The 14,554-nt window shown below is 35.2% G+C and overlaps 2 protein-coding genes across 3 annotated transcripts; one reads left to right on the top strand and one right to left on the bottom strand.

Moving 5' to 3' along the window:
* Positions 1–6,070: 6,070 nt before the first annotated feature.
* On the top strand, positions 6,071–7,927 carry LOC122585251 (probable serine/threonine-protein kinase PBL3). Its single transcript, XM_043757371.1, has 5 exons — positions 6,071–6,368; positions 6,511–6,640; positions 6,853–6,983; positions 7,160–7,280; positions 7,401–7,927. Exons 1-5 carry the CDS (start codon positions 6,111–6,113, stop codon positions 7,721–7,723), a joined length of 963 nt encoding a protein of 320 aa, XP_043613306.1. The 5' UTR covers positions 6,071–6,110; the 3' UTR covers positions 7,724–7,927.
* A 171-nt stretch (positions 7,928–8,098) lies between these two features.
* Positions 8,099–13,324, bottom strand: LOC122585995 (protein NLP2-like). Of its 2 annotated transcripts, none has more exons than XM_043758111.1 (5): positions 13,097–13,324; positions 11,336–12,495; positions 10,727–10,774; positions 9,866–10,628; positions 8,099–9,346 (listed from the first exon to the last, which is right to left on the bottom strand). In XM_043758111.1, the coding sequence occupies exons 2-5, from the start codon at positions 12,128–12,130 to the stop codon at positions 8,517–8,519; spliced, it is 2,436 nt and encodes an 811-aa protein (XP_043614046.1). In that variant the 5' UTR covers positions 12,131–12,495; positions 13,097–13,324; the 3' UTR covers positions 8,099–8,516. The 2 variants fall into 2 exon arrangements, with proteins under 2 accessions (XP_043614046.1, XP_043614045.1); XM_043758110.1 differs by having other exon boundaries at positions 11,336–12,167.
* Positions 13,325–14,554: the final 1,230 nt, after the last annotated feature.

Genomic DNA, 14,554 nt, shown 5'->3' with positions numbered 1-14,554 from the left:
GTGTCATAAGTTTATGTTTAAAAAAATTACTAGTTCTAATACCCGTATGATGTACGGTAGCTATATAGATTGTATCGTAAATAAATTCGAATATGTCACATACATGATTTGTGTGTATGAAATAAATTATGATTAAAGTAAACCAATCATCGAAACTAAATTATAATAAACGGTAATGATAAACATAATATATGTTTAGTTAGAGTTTTGAATTTACCTTATTATTATAAGTAATATAAGCAATAAGAATTGAACAATTGATAAATAAAAAAAAATATTAATGAGAAAATGATCAATCAAATAAAGGTATAATAGGTTTTGTATCTATAAGCCAATAGTTAGAGTTTACTTCTAAGTCTAATAAGGAATTTGAATCTTATAGAACTAAAAAAACTAATTTAATAAAATTAATAAATTAAAAAGACACGTGTCGATTTAGGATTATGCCATGTGTCGTTTGAAAAACATCTCAATCCTGTTTAGTTTATTGGTAGATTAGAAAAATGAATCATTATTAGCATAATAAAAGGATTGAAATGTTATATTTATTTTTCTTCATTTAAGGGCCAATATATATACTTCTCATTTTTCATGGTTGGTCTGATAATAATTCCACTTTTGGGCTATCGGCTTAGGCTATTTGATTTTAGGGTTATTTACTAAAATGGTATTTGGACTATTCACCATATTACTGATTTCATACCTATAACTGTAAAATTACTCTCATCATACCCCAACTTATCAATTCTCCACTCGGACGATATCTGACCTGACAGGCGTCAGTTTAACCGTTAAGTTGGGGTATAACTACCGTAAATTTTAAAGTTTTAGGTATGAAACCAGTAATATAATGGATAGTTCAGGATTCATTTATGTAATTAACCATTATTATTATTATTATTATTATTATTATTATTATTATTATTTATAAATCTTATTAATTTCTAATGAAAGTGATGTTTTTACTATAATAATAATAATAATAATAATAATATTATTATTATTATTATTATTATTATATTATTATTATTATTATTATTATTATTATTATTATTATTATTATTATTATTATTATTATTATTATTATTATTATTATCATGATGATGATGATGATGATGATGATGGTTGTTGTTGTTGTTGTTTTTTTTTTTTAATTACACAAAGTATTATTTAGGAATAAATAATTTTAAAAAGTACATTGATAATTTTTTGTAAATATTTACTTTTATTTTGTTAGCTTTAAAGTAGATTAGTGCTAGTTTTGATATTTAACAATTATGTTGTCCTTATATTTAATCTTGTTATGGATGGAGGGTTAGTTTGTAATTAATCAAGGGCTTGTTTTGTAAACTAATGAGGGTGCTAAGTGTAAGTGTAATGTCTATATATACCCTCCACCATCCATCATTTTGTAAACTTTTTGCACAATATTAATCATAGTTCTAATACCTACATTCCCTCCAATACCTACTTTTCTTTATTTTTCTAAAAGGTTCACTACACTTTTTAGCATACTTTACACCCTTTTGATGACGTTGTGTTTGATATTCCGGAGAGACAAAGTGGTCCTGAGGGAGGGGTTGAAAAACAAAATGGAGAGGATGCGAGGTCTGGGCTAAGCATAGGGCAAAAAGAAAACGATGGCCCTCCGATAGTTGAAACAACTAGCCGGGAAGACACCACTAGGGTAGAAGCCGAGGATTCCCCACCCTCGCATATTTCACCTTCTCGCCACTCTAGATTCTCTTTACAGGATCCAGTTTCATCTTTGCACAGGCACCAACCACGTCCACTATCAATTCCTCACTCGGAGGATGTCGATATTGAAGCAGCAGAGACTTTTGCCTCTATCCCACTTTCATTTGATCACACGGTTGAGTCTAGATCGCCAGTAGGACCACGTATTTCTGAGCACGCACATTCTTTGAATGTTGCACCAACAGACCGAGAGTCGGTGATCTCACCTTCTCAAGGAGTGTCTGGAAGTCCTGTTCATGTTAACATGTCAGGCGCTGAGGATCTAACCCACAGCACAACGGGCAATCTTGGAGAACCCGGAAATCCCACCATCCGGAACATTGCGCCTGACACTTGTGTCGAGCCAATCAGTTCTAAAACAACCAATGTCGAGCATCTGCTTCATAAATCATTGGGAAGTCCTGGTGGCCAACACCATTCAGGCCACACTGTAAACCCACTGGAGCCTGCATGTGTGCAAACGACATCTACGTCGGCCATTACTGTCATTCCATCTCAACCGTCACCAACCAAAGTGCTCCGTCCACCTGTTGATAAAGGTAAAGCACCTGTCACATCCCCATCATCATCATCAAGTGATAGTCCACCTCCTAATCCTGATGGCCTTAGATTAAAAGCAAATCCGGATGAAAGACAAACCTTTATGGATCTGGAAGCTGCTGGACTTCTTCCTCATATAAATCCTCAACCATCACCACCACACTCTTCACCTTCCGCCTCATCCTCACATCATTACCATACTCCTCAACATTCAACTCCACATCATGATTCATCTCTTCGATCCAATGTCAATACTATGTATGGTGACTTATATGCAGCTCTCATCTCTCTCGATAATCAAGCCGATACCTTTGACAAAGCTATTCTTGCAACTCTTCAAGCTAGATTTGACCATCAACATCAACTACTACTTCAAAAACAAGAAGCCGAACAGCAACAGATTCTTACTAATGCACAACTTGAAACAGCACTAAAGAGAATTGCTGAATTAGAAAACTCTTGTAAACAAGCTGCAGTCGTCCATCGCAGACGTGATGACCCTGATGATCAGGATCAACACGAGGGGGAGAACAGGGACATTGAGACGACTGAAGCTAGAGCTAGTGCTACCACTGAAGTTGTTGGTGACAATTTAGGTGCTGGAGATGAAGCACAGACACGAGATGCCCCTCATGATGCTCAACAAGATGTCGATGAAAATGTGGCCATTAATGAAGTTGGCAATGATGATGTTGTGATGACAGAGGAATTGTATATAGACACCACTGAGATTCAAGCAAGGAATGCCACTGAAGTTGTTGAAGATGTTGATTTAAGAGATGATGCTCAATCTCAGGGGTTTAATCTTGATTCATCAGTGATTGTTGAAGATGTGAATGATAATGATGAATTTGATGTTTTTGACATTGGTGGCAACGATATTGATCCAAATGATGATGATGATTCTTCTGATAATGATGATCTTCCTCCTCCTAGCTATGATAACTACCCATCTGTCCCTCAACCAAATCCTTCTTTAAGCCATTTGAACCTATACCAACTCGCTCACCACCTCAATCATCCTCGCATTCAAAACACCATCATTACACCCCGCATCAATGAAGGAGGCTTCAAAACAAATGAAAGAAGCAGAATCGATTATTTGGCCATTCCTCCTCAATTGTTCAGACTTACAAGATTTCTAGAAGAAAAAGCATCTCAGATTTTCTCAAATCAAGAGGAACTAAAAAGGATTGACATTGATGAACTAAGAACAAGAAGGGCATATGATCTCGAGCATCAGCGTGAGAAATACTTGAAAGATCTTGTTGATGCCAAAAGTAAAAAGGCAAACAAAGAATGGAAGAAACAGTTTAAACTAAAGATTGTTGATGTTGTTGGTATTCATTTCAAGGAATGGAAGGAACCGGGGTTTGCAAGACCTCCAGGCTTGATTTGGTTAGTCGTTAAGAGAGAAGATGGTCGTCAATACATGTTTACTGAGGCTCGTTTCAATCTATTATCTGCAGAAGATCTCATTTTTCTTCTCCACTACTTTGCCAGCAAGCTCCTTCGGCCAGATCCAGAAAACCAAGAGGCCTACTATGCTATCAAAAGATATATTGACAGTCTTATCCTCAGCCAAACACAAAAAGACTTCCAACTGGCCATCGAAAAGAGAAGGAAGAAAGTCAACCTGACCGTTCCAAATCAAAGAATAAGAGGCATCAACCTCGATAACTTCCACATCGGTGCAGTGTTTGATAACCCAAGGGGTTTTGTTTTCGTCAGCGATCAGGGGCATAAGATATTCATCCGACTCGACGAGCTATGCAAGTATTCAGACGGCACCCTCAGACAATGCTTGAGAGTCATTGAAAGTCTTCATGAATTTGAAGAGTCGGATAAAGAAAAGAGGAGATTGTTGAAGGTGATCAAAAAGATCAAATCAAGGCTTGAACATAGTGAAAGATCGAGGACAATCATTGCTGCAAGGCTCCCCAAAGAACAAACAGGCGTCATTCACTTACCTGAAGGGTCTTGGGTCATTTATTCGCCAAACAATAAGCCCGGTTTACACAACATACCTCTAGTCAACTTCGCCGACAACATCATCGAACCACCCAACCGACCTGCTGATTCAAGATACCATTTTGTCCCAAGAAAGTACTGGAAGGAAGCCAAGAGCCGATACGAGAAAAGAGCATTCAAACCTCAAACCTTCTTCAAAGACAAACCCAAATCCTCCACCAAGAAAAGAAACCGAAGGCAGAGGAAAAAAAAGAAAGCCATGCAAGGGACAACATCAAAACCGCACTAAAGGGGGAGATTGTTAGCTTTAAAGTAGATTAGTGCTGGTTTTGATATTTAACAATTATGTTATCCTTATATTTAATCTTGTTATGGATGGAGGGTTAGTTTGTAATTAATCAAGGGCTTGTTTTGTAAACTAATGAGGGTGCTAAGTGTAAGTGTAATGTCTATATAAACCCTTCACCATCCATCATTTTGTAACCTTTTTACACAATATTAATCATAGTTCTAATACATATATTCTCTCCAATACCTACTTTCCTTTATCTCTAAAAGGTTCACTACACTTTTTAGCATACTTTACATATTTTATAAAAGAATACTTTACTTTTATAAAAAAAATTATTGTAAATATTTAATTTTTTATTAAAAATTATTAATATATCAAATTATAGCGCGGGGATTGATGCTGCACAACGTAAACGCGTCAAATATAAGACTAAGTGTGCGGATATTGGATATGGATTTCTCCCCTTCTCATTCTCTTCTTTTGGGGAACTTGAAAAGGATGTCATGATCATACTAAAGCGGATCCGAAAGTTATCCGTGACTTAAGACATTAGAACACGTGCAGCTGCTCATATATTTAATAGGGTTGGTTTTGCTATAGTTAGAGGAGTGGGGGCCCATATAGTATCTCGGCTTCCCACTAATTTCTTGTAATTTCTATGAATTTCTAATATAATTATGATAATCATTGTTGTTATTAGTATCTAAAATCAAATTATATTTAGAATACATAGTATTCTTATATAAACTGAAACCAACAAATAAAATCGCAACAAACAGACAAAATTATTGAAAACCTCACGAAATAACTGCTACTTTTATTTGTTTTTAACAATCATGGCTAACAAAAATAAAATTATTTTTTTTCCAAAATATCAATGAGAACTCAGTCAATTATATAATCAAAGTTAAGATGTTGCTTAACTCTGCTACATCATCCAATCTTGATATGATTTATCATTCAGTATTTACATTTAAATATCTCAATTCCTTTTTAAGTATATTTTTACATTTAACGCATAAGTATTATTTTTGTTTCATATACTAATTCTTATATTAATAATGTTATAAAACCCGTGTATATAACACGGGTATAAAATCTAGTACAATATTTGTGAATTCCCATCAATTCACATTGTTTGCATTCACACAAAGTTACACTAATTTTTCACGAGTTTGTAATTTTAATTAGTGATAAGCTTCATTGCTTCAAGGCATTTTTCTAAAGAGTATATAATCAGTTTTACTAACCGATATTCATTTTTAGAACCCGTCACATTAAAATAAAATAAAAAAAATCACTTTATTAAAAGCTAGCTGAATCTATCCGTTTATTTTTCATTCTTGCTATACATGAAGTCATCTTTGCATGCCAACCAAAGTTGACTACTTGAATTCGCTGGCTAGTTATATGTCCTTTTCATATTTCCAATCCTTGACTTGGTCTGTTCTTGTTCATTTGAAATATAAGGGTGTTCAAAAATTAAAGATTAATTCTGCCTGAGTCCCAAAAGAACCTTTTTTTTAAAAAAAACAACAAAAGAACTATTATGAAAATGGTGAAAGGGAGCAGTGATCATACAAAAGAAAATGCACATAATAACTTAAAGATATTTACATATGATAATTTAAGAAGTGCCACACGGAACTTTAGGCCATCGGCAATGCTTGGAGTTTCTGATGGCGAGTCGGTCTATAAAGGGTGGTTGGATGGTTCATCATTAGAACCATCTATATCTGGTGTTGGGATAGCAGTCCCCATCAAGATTTCAAACACGGATAATGCTCAACGCCTTAAAGAATGGCAGGTTGTTTCTGATACCAAATACAATCAAATGTTAATTCTTGCAAGAGTACAAAATGAACTATAAAAATGCATTTTAAGAGACACATCTTGTGTTACATGTTTTTTAGGACTAGTTTATATAATGATTTGCTTATACGTTACAGGCAGAAGTGAATCGAGGAAAGTTAAGTCATCCAAATCTTGTTAAACTCTTGGGATATTATTCAGAAGACAGAATGCTTTGCCTTGTATATGATCACATACCAAAGAGAAACTTAGTAAACTTACTTTACCGTAAGTTAAAGTTATACTTATCTACGAGTCTTCTGTTTAAAAAAAAAATTGGTACCTGATATTGGAATAGGCTGTCGTGACTTGGCACGTCTAGACCTTGTAGTGAACTAATTACCGGCTCAAAAAGACTCCTCACGCTTTGGAAGTTATGACATTTCGGCTGGTAATTTTGGATAATTTAAATTTTTGGTTGCTTCATGTGAATTTTGCAGGCCATCCACTTCAATGGGATACGACGATGAAAATTGCCACTGGAATAGCCCAAGGCCTTGCTTTCTTGCACACTGCAGGGGATTCCCCCGTAAACAGGACTTTCAACCCTTCAAATGTTTTATTAAACGGGGTATGTAAGTCACTACTTACCATTCACCACTTACAGTTCCCTACTTCCCTCGAGAAATAGATTTGATCAGAAAAAATAGTCATAGTACTGGCATGTCAGTGGAAATGCTTGCGGCTTTTGATCTAGTTGACCTTGAGAATCTTATCGATCTGGCCCATTTGGAACTTTGTTGGCAGGATTTTGAACCACAACTCTATTTTGGATCAGCATCACTCTTCCGAGCACATGGAGCATTGCCCGTCTCAATGAGTGATGCGGTCACCAGTCATTACATCCCTCCCGAGTATATTGCTACAGGTCTAGAATGTTTATGAATTTTGTTCAACTACTTTAAAACAAAAATTACAGTAGTAAAATATTGGTCCAAAGTATGTGTAACTGTGTAAGTGACTAGCAGTGATATGCATACAACTACAGGTCATTGGTCTGTGAAGAGTGATGTTTACGCTTTTGGAGTGATGCTGCTGGATATGATAGCAGGTTCACACTTTCTTGATGGCTATTCAGACAGGCCACAGCATAGTCTAATCGAGTGGGCTAGACCCGTTTTATCAGATACCAAGAAACTACAAAGAATCATGGACCCATGGTTGGAACATGGCAACCCTCCAAAAGGAGCAAGCAAAGCTGCTAAGCTCATTCTATCATGTCTTGAAATCGACCCAGAAATCCGACCCTCAATGAAAAAAGTTATGACTAGCCTAGAAGAGATTAAGGTTTGTCAAGATGTAGCTGAATGAATCCAACAGGCTGAATGAGACCAATTCTCTAAACAATACTTGGGCGCCCTTGCCCAGTGAGCCATCTACCATTCAAATGTTTCTTGCTCTTTCTTCTTTTTCTCTTTTTTTTTCGCGAAGTTCTTTCTCTCTTCGAGGTTTATGTAGTTACCACTTTGGACTAGTTCACCTATGTTGATTCAAAGAAATACATGTTCAATCTTATATTCTTATGTTCAGTCATATACGCGAGTATCAGATATAGCCATATAGGTATGCAATTCAAGTCGTTCTGTAGCCAATCATATTTACAAATTTTGCAGAAATGGAAGTCTGAATACCAAAAACAACAGGAGAAAATAACATATATTAGCAAATACGACTCGCAATAGTAGCTTGCACAAATGATACAACTTGCAACAATAGCTAATATTTTACAAGTGGTACCTTTACTACCTTCAGTACTACATGTTTCATACATAATACAAAGCTCCTAATTATGACTCTGCTGTAACTAAAAATAACAGCAATCAGTTTCAGCTTCAGCGACACTCTGCATTTCTCCCAAATAAGTACTCAACTGTTTCGACAATGCCATTGTCATGCTATAGGCATACAGTACAAAATCGAAAATACATACTGTACAACTCAACAATGCATCGACACATCAAAATGAAAACTAAAAGCTGCATATCCAGACTTTGGCTCCTCCGAATGTGAGAGCTCAGTACACTAAGTTCATACTTTTACATGGTTTGTTCCTGACCAAACCCATGAGAAGTCAGGAATCATGATGCACAAGGGTGCACCCTATTTATGACAAGGGTGCATTGCTACCTAAACTACTACCAACACCAAGTTGTGGCTCACGAAGAACGAGCCTAATGGTTCCACCCTTAAACGATCGATACACATCGATACACTCTTCTACATCAGCATCACAAGTTAGTAATACCCATTCGGAATCATCATCAAGGTACTTCAAACTATACCCACCAACGTCATTCAAACTAAATCTGATCGCAATTTCTTGCATCAACTCATTGTAACCCCAATCTTTTTGCATCCGAAAACGAATCTTTTCTTCCCCAAATGTCACTTTAACCCTCCAAAGGTGGCCTTCTGGTTTAATGCGCGGTTTAGGGGGAAGATTTTGCAACTTCAGAGGCTCGTTAAGCGATTTATGACTATGAGATCTTAGAAAGATCTTTGGTTCTTGATTTTGAATATTTGATGCATTGGACGTAAGAATACCTGCATCACTTTTGGTTCTTTTGAGAGTGCCCTCCCCTGTATCTTCATCGGCGATTTGGACATGGTGGGTCCCACCGGATAAAGAATGACTGGAACTCGAACTTGGGCTGCATGAAGTAACGGCAGTGGCGCCATCAGCAGCCTTCAAATCCGAACTTTCGCGATTTTTAGTCGAAAAAGGGGAACGGGTCTGCTTTGATGGGTCCGGAGAAGCAAGTTTTGGAAAGTTCGAATAGAAAGATTCAATTTGAAATGAACCCGACCCGCCATGGACCGAGTCCATCACAAGTTGGATCTTTCTTAACGAGTGGCCAACTTTCTTGATTTTCCGGGAAGGCCAACGTTGTATCCCATGTTGCCTGCATATCCGTTTGAGTGTCGTCGGACAAACTGCAATTGGAACAAACAAGTGAAGACTTGAAAGTAACTAATAACTGTCATCTTATACATATATTAAATTAAATTGGAACATACTTGGAACCAATAAACAGGACAATGCCGCAAAGTATTGTTTGATTTTGTCTTATGCAACATCTAAAACTAGGGTATGACAGTTTAGGCTTTAGAACATTGATCGCTCTTACAAAGTAGCATTTCAACACATTCACGTACGTATTAGTAGATCTGGTTATGTGTAATATAGACCAGTCAAATCAGTCAAAGTCGAAGTTGTATTTCTAACAAATACAGCCTCCACGATTACTTTATTAAATGAAATTAGATTCTTATTGTAACAATATAGCTTCAGTGACCAAACAGAAAAAGTTATATTTATTTTTTAAAAAAAAGTTTGTAGGCCAACCCAACCAGATGCATTTTGATCCAAACCCGTTTTTATAGATTATCCAAGCCCTTTGGACCTCCCATTTTGTCACCGCTAATCACTCCAAACAATAAACATGAACTTACCACCCATATTTTTGGCAGCATCTTTCAGGCTGCCGGCAAAATGTTGCCTTAGCATTTCTAAAGTGATAGTTTTCTCCAATTTGGCACCTACACGTCGTTTTTCTATGGGCGTGCCAGAACCTGAGCCCGAACTTGGACAGTGATTGTCAGTTTCTTGAACTTTTGATATCTGTTCTGTATCAGAAATAAGTAACCCTTCATTTACACCATCTTCCTGCAACTCCATCTCTGTAACAATCCTCAAACTTCCACAAACCTTTTGTATAATATTCAACAAAGAACTAATTAAACCCTTTTGGCCATCATCAGTCTTGCAGTCGATAGGCAAGAAGAACTCCAACACAAAGTCTACAGTAACACCATAGATGGATCTAAGACGAATAGCCACAGCAGCATGCAAGTCAAAGATTTTAGCATGATGAGCAAGTGGGTAATCAGTTTTCGTGTATGATGTCACATCAGATGAATAACACGGCTCGTTGACCAAAAAAGCTTTGCCTACAACACCTTGACCTACAAAAAGGTGATGTTCTGAACAAGCTTCTTGAAAATCTTTAAATTGACGGTTAGATACGTACGAAGCAGAATCAACGGTGGAAATACAGCGGATCAAGTTTTCGTTAGAGTGGCGACAACCGCCTTTGCTGCCTTGTTGGATGCATGGAATCCATGTCTGAGCTAATGGCAAATTATGCATTATGCATGCAGATTTTAGAGTTTCAAAAATCTCCGGTAAGGCTGGATGATAGAATCCGTTGCTTACCTGATCATGATTAGAAAACTTTAGCACCATTTTCTTAATCATCTGATCACAAAGGTTTTATTAACAGAAATGAAAAGAAACGAAAAGGTTTACATTACATTGATTTTGTGTGAATTTGAATCTTCAGAACTCCTGAGGTCAACGGCCTATCAGAATCATGAAATGTTTATGAGATTAGAAACAGGAGATCGTAAAATATAATGCTAAATCACATAATGAATAACCCAAGGACAGTCCAATTTGAGCCATTCTGCTTAGGATTTCATTTCTAAACAACGAAGAAAAAACTTTAGTTGGCACAAACTTATCATCTGATATTCTGATTATCTGATAATACAAGATTTTATTGACGTTTTAATACCAACCTGTCATTTGAAGCAAAACTTTGACTAAAATCGAGATTTTACTCTATTTCACAGAAAATGTTCTTTTTCAGAATCTACAAAGCAGCAGAAAGACGCCCAAAAACTATTTTTAAAAGCCATTGCACCTGCTTACTTATATTATTGAACATCGCATAACCACTATCAAAACACACTTACAAACTTCCTATACACTGACATTACAACATTAGATTAAATGATAAACTTTGTCCCTGATCTAAACCCCAAAAGTCTAATATATCTCTCGATTAAACCTCATCAAAGATGTAAATCAATTCAAGGAGAACCAACTTGTAAAATGAATAGAAACAAGAAATAGCATACCTCAAGAGCCTTACAAACACTTTGAATCTCTAGGGAGTAATTACTTTTTTGAGAGGTCATAATAAGCTCAAAAACACCTATGCAATCCTTAACATCTTGATCAAAAACCGGAACTGCAACGCTCCCACTAACACCATGTTGTTGAGCATGAGAAACTCTTGGATACTCTTTAGCATTGAAAAGTCGAACATCGGGTGTCCACTCAGGAACCTTTTCCTTAAATACCCTTCCGGGCAACCCAACACTCTCTTTTGCATCTCCTTCGGCCGGAAAATGATAAGTTTTCGATATATTTCTGTAGTTAGAAAGTCTAGGACACTTCAATTCAAGTGAAAAAAGCCGTTGACTTGTACTTAGAAATTTCTTGCCCCCTATGGTTTCCGGTAACCATACTTGAATAAGTACATTTTTATCAACTGTGTAATTTTTTATGTTATCAATTGCATAAATCAATCTTTCCATAACAGAAATGGAAGGGCTAGGTGCAATCCACCATCGTTTACTTGATTCGGAAAGATTTTCAGATTGGTTTGGCAAAGTAATGAGATTTTTGACATGGGATTTCGGCGAATTTATTCCAGGAGTCACAATGTCATTTGGCACCATGTCAGATTCCAATTTAGGCCACTGAGAAGAAGGTTCAAAAAGAGGGTTTGGAACAGAAGTATTCTTGTTTGAGATTTCGGATCCATCTGTTGTTTGTAACCAACATCCATCTAATAAGAGCTCGTCCATGTAATCAAAATCCATAAGTGAATCAGATGAATTATCGAAAGTGAATACATTGTCATTCATGGCTAATCTTTATTCCAACACACACTATAAGATTTATCTGTCGAAACGAAGAGAAACATTCTTCAGAATCATAACTAGAGAACTAAACAAACCTTGACACATACAACTAACTATATCATTTAGATATCCAGAATGTTATATAAAAACTAAGAAAAGATAAACTTTTTTCCAATAAATATCAGCAACTTTGACTTTTCTGGCTGGTCAAACATGTCCATTAGTCATGGGCAGTAGCAACAATATCAATCAATGAAGAAACCCCAGTTAAGATTTCTTTATATTAAATGAGATGATACATAAAAACCTTTGGAACATCAAAAGGTTGAGTAAAAGTTGATATGTTGACTTTTACTAATTGGTCAAACCTGTCAAAATAATCAGCAACAGTGCAAAAAGATCAATAATTGAAGATACCATGATCAAAAATACCTCATTCAATCTCCATTAACATTCCAAAAGTAAAAGAGAAGAAGTTAAAAGAGTAACAGTAAAACATAGTCTATAAAGATTTGCTAGTTTGACTTATGTAATTGGTCAAAATATAAAGTAATCATTAACGGAAGCATTTAGATCAGTCAATGATGAAATCCCAGTTCAGAATATCACATATATCATGTAGAAAACAAAATAGTTTTGTCAAAAAAAAAAAAAATGCCAAAAAGGTATATAAAAAAACTACCTTGAAAGTTAAAATTCTTACAAGTTTTCCTAGCTCAATTACTGGAGAAAGGCAGAAATATCAGATAAAGGTAACACATTTTTATCTGGGAAAGCATTAATTTCCTTAAATACCCAGAAAAATCAATAATTTAAAAGCAAGAAATAAAAAAAAATCTTAGGTGAACATAGAACAAAAGGCCAAACAAATGTATCTAGTAAAAGAAATAAACATGTTTCATTGCTGTCAAAAGAGCTGACAGACATACACAAACACAGACATACTTAGATATCATCTATAAATTATACCTTGTAATCATCTCTGAGTTTCTTTGTCTTCAAATATTCTTAGAAAAACTTTCTATTTTCAGTTCTAAGTTATTTGCTTTGTTGTTTGTTCAAGATTCTCCTTACACAATCTAAGAAGCCCCACCATAAACCCACATAGGGAATCCCACAGGTTATCAAGATCCTAAAGATGGAACTTTAATTGATGATGATTCAAAGAGAATACAAGTACAAAACTGAAAATGGCTGATGTAACATTAATATATAATTGGGGTTTGTTTGATTTTTTAATGTTTGTTTTGGTTTAGTGATGTATGCACTACTTTGTGACAAACTTGTGTTTTGTCACTCAAGTTTTGAGAAGTTTAAGTTTTGGTCACTATGGTTTTGTTTCTAATTGTTTGTGTATTTTTTTTAACTGTTAGAACTTTGTGATGTACATCATTTGTGGTGTAAAGTTGCTCTAACTTTTATTCTTTAGAATATGCTAAAGTGGGAACGAAGTGACACTTCCTACTAGGTTGGATATGCTGTTTGCTTTGTTCACTAAGAAGAAGACCATCATCCTTTAGTCGTTTGTTTCGAATTCGAGATATATAGTCAGTTTAACCTCGTTATCTTTTCAGTTTGTTCACTAGGTGATGCATTATAGTTTGGGATAAAAAGATAGACAGATCATTGATGCTTTAAATAGATGTATTTTCATATGTATATCATTTAATATTTAAATTAAACTAGAAAAGTTTGACCGTTTTTCAAGTATACTATCTTCAAAACATCATCATTGCATAAGTTACTTTCTCATTATTCATATTGATCTTATACACTGTCAGGTCAAGAAAACATAGTGATAAAATCGTATGATCGTCAAGTATTTCACTTTTTATTTTATTTTCTTTTACAAAATATAAACAAAATCTAAAACAATACCACTTTATATGGTGTACTTGGATCATTATTCGTTTCTATAAACTCCTTTTTGCATAAAAAAAAAAAAGAAACTCAAGTTTATAACTTTTAACAACATATACTAAAATCGTAAGTAATAAACAAATGTGAGTATGTGACATCTAACATTTTATAAAAAGTTTAGTGGCCAAACTATGAAAACTAAAGAAGCCAAATCACAATCAGCTACTTTCTCTCCCAACCTATAAATAAGAATCTTTAATCAATTTTCATATTATTAAAACAAAATTTAAAATATAAATAATGCCGGAGATATAGCAACATTATCTGAGAGCGTGAGTAACAACATCATCATAGTTCTTATTTTCTTGGTCCGTGGTTTACACGTGATAACAAGCGCGTGCACTCTAATTAGTGAAAGAATCAATGATTTCGTCAGCATTGTTATGCGATGGAATCCACTAGATAAACTGTGATTAACTTTCTTAATTTACAGCAAAGCATGATTAGATGAGTTACATTTGAGACCCCAAAGTTCTACATGTATTCTCACACACCCTCTTTACTTTT

The sequence above is a fragment of the Erigeron canadensis genome, chromosome 1, assembly GCF_010389155.1.
Source record: "Erigeron canadensis isolate Cc75 chromosome 1, C_canadensis_v1, whole genome shotgun sequence".
In the NCBI taxonomy this organism is placed as follows: Eukaryota; Viridiplantae; Streptophyta; class Magnoliopsida; order Asterales; family Asteraceae; genus Erigeron; species Erigeron canadensis.
Note: the sequence above shows the minus strand (reverse complement) of the source record. Positions and strands in the feature narration are given on the sequence as shown.

Coding starts and splice junctions, on each gene's coding strand:
- LOC122585995 (XM_043758111.1), bottom strand. CDS start 12,130: ATGAATGACAATGTATTCACTTTCGATAATTCATCTGATTCACTTATG. Junction 10,775..11,335: donor GTGTTTGTAAGGCTCTTGAG/GTATGCTATTTC, acceptor TGATTCTGATAG/GCCGTTGACCTCAGGAGTTC. Junction 10,629..10,726: donor CAAATTCACACAAAATCAAT/GTAATGTAAACC, acceptor AATCATGATCAG/GTAAGCAACGGATTCTATCA.
- LOC122585251 (XM_043757371.1), top strand. CDS start 6,111: ATGAAAATGGTGAAAGGGAGCAGTGATCATACAAAAGAAAATGCACAT. Junction 6,369..6,510: donor AACGCCTTAAAGAATGGCAG/GTTGTTTCTGAT, acceptor TATACGTTACAG/GCAGAAGTGAATCGAGGAAA. Junction 6,984..7,159: donor CAAATGTTTTATTAAACGGG/GTATGTAAGTCA, acceptor CTTTGTTGGCAG/GATTTTGAACCACAACTCTA.